This window comes from Alligator sinensis, unplaced genomic scaffold (genome assembly GCF_000455745.1).
Source record: "Alligator sinensis unplaced genomic scaffold, ASM45574v1 scaffold755_2, whole genome shotgun sequence".
Taxonomy (NCBI): domain Eukaryota; kingdom Metazoa; phylum Chordata; order Crocodylia; family Alligatoridae; genus Alligator; species Alligator sinensis.
Window position 1 is genome coordinate 3,353,709 of NW_005841883.1, and position 6,627 is coordinate 3,360,335.

General features: G+C 42.8%; 1 protein-coding gene across 1 annotated transcript in view; it reads right to left on the reverse strand.

Moving 5' to 3' along the window:
- The window catches only part of SBF2 (SET binding factor 2), a 500,212-nt gene that overhangs the window by 199,273 nt on the left and 294,312 nt on the right, over nucleotides 1–6,627 (reverse strand). The window contains 2 exon segments of the mRNA XM_025196666.1: nucleotides 4,977–5,075; nucleotides 6,027–6,155. Of these exon segments, the coding sequence (XP_025052451.1) occupies nucleotides 4,977–5,075; nucleotides 6,027–6,155 (228 nt within the window).

Here is a 6,627-nt window from a genome sequence, read left to right on the forward strand (position 1 = left end):
TTTCTGGTGCTGGTTATGTTTGTTGTTAAAATTCTTTGTCCCTCCTGTATCTAAAAATGGCACTGATATCCTTATATATCACACTTGGGTATCTCAGTATCACCCAAGGGGGGTGGGAGAAAAATTTGTACTTGCAGATCTCCCGTACGGTGGCTCAAGCTGGAAATAAAAGTGACTGCTGGATATGCTCTCACAGCCCAGCGCACCTACAACAAGGAATCCCAATGATCGGAGTACCAATATCCCTCCGGCAATGGGGAACAATAAACGGCGGCTTCGTTAGACACTACTCGTTAGCTGCCCATCGGTCCGCTCCTAAAGAATGGAGGGCCGCCCCTGCTAACTGGATAATCTCCCCAAGAGTAGAGGCGCCTTTCTGTTACAGATCCAACAACACCGGAGCTTATAATAAAGCCACACCTGTAGGACACTACCCTCATTGCCTAACTACTCTAGATTATAGCCCCAATAGCACCAGTGGAATCCTGTTGGGTAATGTACCCTCTCTCAATTGTACAGGATTCATGGTCTACAACTTTTCTAAGGAACCTCATGTTGCTCTCATTGCAAACAGATCGGAATTTTACATTGACTCCAATTTTACTTCTTGTAATATATCTCGGTCCAGCAGGATAACAGCTGAACGTGGTCCGTCCTATACGATGCATATTAATCGAAAGTGCCGGATATGGCACAACACCTGTCGAGATTTGAGTACCCTTTCTGCCCCAGGCCTTTACTGGCTCTGCGGAAACAGGGCTCATAAAATCTTGCCCTGGAATTGGGTGGGGGCATGCACTCTTGGACGTGTTATCCCTGGTTTTGAAATGCATAGTACAATATATCTGGAACAAGTAAAAAATTTCAACCATCACATGAAAAGGGCGGTTAACCCCTTAGCTACCAGAAACACAGGGTTCCATCAATTTGTGAGAACCTTCATACCGTGGCTTGGAGTAAGAGAATTGGAACTAGCCATAATTAACATTTCAGCCACAATGGAAGCTATGGGAAATGCCACTGCGGATGCAATTCAGGCTCTGCAAGAAGAGATCTCCCAGATCTCACAAGTAACTATACAACACCGCGTAGCCCTAGATTACCTATTGGTATCCCAGGGAGGAGTATGTGCCTTAGTAAACTCCACCTGTTGTGTCTATGTCAATCAGGACATGCGAATTGAAACTGACATTCGTAAAATCCGAAGTCAGTTAAGGGTCTTACATCAGGTGGCCTCAGAAAATACTGACTGGGGTCTAAACGAAATGTGGTCTTGGCTAACCTCCTGGCTCCCAGATTCCGGGGCCCTTGGCAAGAAAATCCTGTATGGAATATTGTTTGTCTTGATAGTTCTGATAATGTTTTATGTCTTAGTGCAACTGATCCTCTGCTGCGTGAAAGCCAACAGGAGAAGCTTTAACAAGGCAAGAAAACCCACAGCAGAGTCTAAAATAATGGTGTTACAAAAGTGTGAGCAGATTAAAAAAAAACATAAAAGGCTGCATGATAAAATAGAGGGGCTCATAAAAATAAAAATTTAAGGCTAAAGTGAAACTAAATAGTCTCAAAGGGGGGGGGACTGTAGAATCAAAAAAAATATATGCCTTAAACTTTGACTATTTTAGTTATAAGATGACATAACCGCTTTGTGGACAATTGCTGGCTCTGTATAGTAAAACAGATAAGAGAAAGTGTTTCTTCTTTGTAACTCCTCTGCAACTGCTTCGCTCACCGCAGCCTTGAAGATAGCAAAAAGTATGTACAACTCTGATTTACAGGTGCAAGAAGGAGGTTTGTGAACTAACCTCGCCTCCCCCATTAGTTCCCATCCTGATTACAGCAAAGAAATAATAAAGTAACATTATAGCCACTTTTCATGCTAATTTCACTATATGATCACGTGAGTTGTAAGCAACTGTTAAAAAATATATAAGCCTCCTGATTTTGCTCTTGGGGGGGGACCCCTTCCAAGTGCTTGAAAAATCCATGTCACTTTGGAATCCCCCCTACAGCTGTAGTTTCTTTTAAATAAAAGCTTCTGCTGACCTGACCCAAAAGTATGCTGCGTGTGTTTCCACGACAATGGGAAGGACCTGTATGTCTGTATGACACTGAAGCACTTCAAATTTGAAACACATCTTATTGGAATGGTATTTGAAGTGCTTCAAAAATATGTGCTTGATCAGGTTTTACCTTAACTGGAACAAATATGTAATTAATTCAAATTAGGAAGCTTTGAGCTATCCTAAAATTTGTGTGGTAACATACAGGATGTATAGTCAGTGGGGAGAAGTCTTTCTCTCTCAGATACTTCCAGGGAAGACTACTAATGCTTAATATGTAAGCAGGAAAGTCAACTGACAAATTATATTTGAGACCTTTTTTCAGATGATGCCAACGTGTCATAGCATATTAGAATTGCATATGTGTCACATTATATATTTGTGTAAGAATGTTAAGAAAACAAATTCATGAGGTCAGTCTTTAACAACTGTCAGTTTTCAATTTCCCAGCCAACTTTATCAAACTTGGCTGAACCTACAGTATTGTTGTAGCGTAGTATCATTAGCTTTTCATTCCCACAGCCTTCTACAATTACCAAGATAGAAGAGGTTTTGCTAAAGCTTAACCAAAAAATGCAAGTTTAAAAATGAAAAGATCTGGACTTGAATGGAAACTGATAGTTTAATGTACAGTACAGACTTTGGAAATTTCCTTACTAGGTGGCCAAGAGAGGGAGGTATAGGGGCCAGGAGGAAGAGAGCAATTTAGAGGGTGTGTAGTTCAGTGAGATGGTTGCTACCCTAGAAAACCATGGTTAGTATGGCAAGGATTTAAAATAATAGCATTTAAAATAAAGTTAGAATACCAGGATTTCATCCAAAAATAAAAAGCAAATGGGTCACCACTGCTTTAAAGTGTGGTTGAAAAGAAATTAACAATACAAAAACAATTCAGCAATCTAGATTGTAAACTGGTGTTTTAGGAAACAAAAACTGAGGATAAATTTAGAAGCACAGTGAAAATAAAAAGATGGTAGGCTGAAATTTTCAGGCCCTTTTTTAAGGGGAAACAACAGAGTTTCTACTCCAGCAGAACAAGAAATCTAATATAGCTTGTATCAAACCCTGCTGCAAAATGCATTCAGTTTTCCAAAGATAAACTATACCAAGACACTATTCATTGTATAATGGAAACATCTAAAATGCAAAATTTGTCCCTGCAGGTTGGCCAAGGCACTTAGCTTGAAAGCCAGGTCTCCCGGTGCGGCTGATCTTGCCAGCTAGAGCCTGGGTTTCTTACTTCCTGGGTGAATACCCGAACCACACAGTTATTGGCACTAAACCATGGGAGGGCTATTGTCCCCCTTGTTTTCTGCTTCCGTTTCCCAGGCTTATACTCACGTATGTGCCCAATGCACAGCCCACTACGCTTGCTCAGATGTCAACAGTGCAAAGGAAGGGCCCAAAACAGCTAGGGGCCTAAAAAAAACAGCCTTTAGATGCAGAAAGGAAAAAAAAATTCTGCATTTAGTGGGTGCTGACAAATAAAGTTCCATGAGTAGGAGCACACCCCCAAGCCAACAGATGTGCACCTGTTTGGTGGGGGGGCGGGAGAGGAGGAAATAGAGCCTGCCTGCAGGTGAGCAGCAAGCTGAGGAGCCGCCCTGCTTCCCAACCAAGAAATTGCCCCTGTCCCTAGTAGAGATGCACCAATATAGTGGTCCATATCATATTGGCACTGATAAAAGGAAAATTGACATTATCGGAAATCAGCTTTTATTGGTCAGCGTGGCTGATAATGTCACTGATAAATGCCCCATACATGTGTGCAGCCACAGCGTGCACGTGGCCAGGAATGTAGCCTGGCAACCTGGAGAGCAGCAGCAGGCCCATAAGTCGGGGAGGGGGAGGAAGGGGCAGATCGAGGCTCCTACGGTGAGGAGGGAATGGGGCAGGGGCAGAGGTGGGGTGCGGGACAGAGCCGCAGGATGCATGTTTGGGAGGCACAGGAAGGGCGGGTCCCTGTTGTTGCATGCACCCCCCCGGGAAGCATGGGGGGCATGTACCCCCTAGATTTGTGTGCAGGGCAAGAGTGGGCTGCCTACTGTGGGCTCAGGGCTGGGGGCTGTGCTGGCCTCTTCCTGGTGGGGGGGGCTGGACCAGGGCTGTGCTTGGGGGGAGGCAGGGGTGGGACAAGTGGGGTGGGCGCTGGGAGGGGGACCTAAGGTGAATAGCACGGCTATCAGCAGGGAGGGAGAGGGGAGGAGGAGGAAGGGGGAAGCCAGCAGCAGTGAGCTGCTAGCTGGACTTTTGCCCAGGCTGATCTGGAGGTGGGGGGTGGATCAGAGCCCCCCTACCTTGTGGCCTCCCACCCCACAGCCACCCTGGCTGGGGTACTGGGGGGAGCTGGGCCAAGGCCACGAGACAGAGACGCTCCAATCCACCCCCTTGCCTCCAGCTCAGACAGAGCAAGCTAGCAGCTTGTGCTGCTGTTTCTTCCCCATGCTCCTCCCCACCACAGCTCAGCTCAGGTCCCTCGCTGCTGCTCATTTTCCTCCCCCTCCTCCCTTCTGTGCTGCTGACAGCCCCAGGAGTAGGGGTAGGCTGCATTAGCCCAGTCCCAAATATGCAAAAAATTAACCCTAGGGAATACAAGTTCCCTAAGGCAATGTAAAACAGAGCACCTTCACCTGATACCTCATTTGAGAAGGGTTAATTTTTTGTGCAGTCGGCCACTTTAAAAGCACTCTGAAGCCATGCACCTGTCACAGCACAGCTGGAGAGTGATTTTAGGGACCTGATCATGTGAGAAATGTAACTCCTGTCTGCACCCAGTGTGCTTACATCAAGGAGTTTTCTGCCTAACTTTTGGAACGTACGTTGCGCATCATGAAGGTATCATATTAATGTAGTGAAGTATTATCAGTATTATCAAAACACTCTATAGCCAATACAGGGATACAATAAACTTACATTTTTTAATAGTTGTTCTGCAAGCTCTCGGACGTGCTTCAGCATTTTTGGCGGATTGCCTTCATCAGCTTTAATTCGTTCCACTTCAAAAGCTACCAACTTAAAACGTGTTTAGAGATGTTAAAAAACAGCTTACAAAGATATCTTTGCTAATACAAAAGTATGTAACAATCATATTATCCATGAAATACACAGAACTTTGGATAATGAAAGATCTCTTGCTTCTAGGAAATGGTACAGAATTTCTCAGGTGAATTATCAGGAATTTTTGCTTTTCTCTGAAGCCTTAAAATCATATTCCTAGCCAACCAGGTACAAAAAACCTATGTTCTTAAAGCAGTCATTTAACGGCTGTAATACTTTAGTCGGTATTTCTGTACAACACCATTCCCATATAAAAGTAATAGTGAGTGTTCTCATTTTTTGTTACTAAACATTCAAACATTCAGGTAATAAAAAAAGTTATTCATTGTGCCTGCATCTGACTCTTTTTTAGACAAAAATTTAGAAGACAGGCCTCTGGGTGGGGATAAATTGAAGATCCTATTTCATTTTTATAATAGAAGATATCTGCCCCAGTTTCCTTTGCCAGCCATGTATTCCACGTATTAATATATAATAGTTATCATTGAATTAATAGTATTTATTAATGTATCGATACATTTAATTAATATTTATTTCCAGAAACTTTCTTAAATTATTCAAAATAATTCTGGACTAGAGCGTTACCCATTATAAAGTTCCAAATCTAACTATAAAAACAGTATTACAATGACTTGCACAAGTTTAACCTTCTTTGTGAGTTCTCCTTGTGCCTTTGTGTGTGTAAAATTATATACATTTATGTTGGTTACAGAATGAGGATTTTAGAAGACAATATATTCTATATATTTTCTAATGCTCTATCTGTCCTATTTACGATATGTCCTATATATGATATAATATGACATAGAAGCTTTTAAATAACTTATTTCTAACATACCGAAATATCCAACCTAAAATTTTGACTTCTCTGAATATAAGGCATACCTTAAACAATACAGTGCTTACCTCATCAAAGAGATCACAAGATCTGTAAGGAGGGCCTCTCTCTGACACAAAACCAGCAAATGCCATTCCACTGAGGACTTTGGTAAGGAAGTCATTCTCAATCAAGCCTCGCTGGCCTAAGAAGGCTGCCTGCAGTGACAGTAGACAGGAATTTACCACTTTACAGTTATCAAACATTGTCAAAACAAGCACTCTTATTTCAACCCTTGGATCCTTCATAGGCAAAACATTTTCTTCTGTTTATTACAAGTGCAAAGTACTTGTAAAAATACTGGATGTGAATTACATATCTTTTAAACTAAATCAAGCATATTGGAATTGAGAGCTGGTTAGCCCTCTTAGTCTCAAGTCAGACAGAAAGTAGAGCAGGGTGGCTTCCTTAGGCTAGAAATAGATGTCACTGACTGAAGCAGATGAACTGTGCTGGGATGTGCTGAAGCAGCAGCTGATCTGTTTCACTGGTTGAAAAACACGTTGCCCTTTGTCCCACCCTTGATGGTGTGGGACAAGGGGCAATGTGACATCCTTGCTTTCCCCACTCATCTAGACTCATCCCCCACAATCGCAGGGGACAGGTCTGTCTGAGTATGAAAAGTGGGGC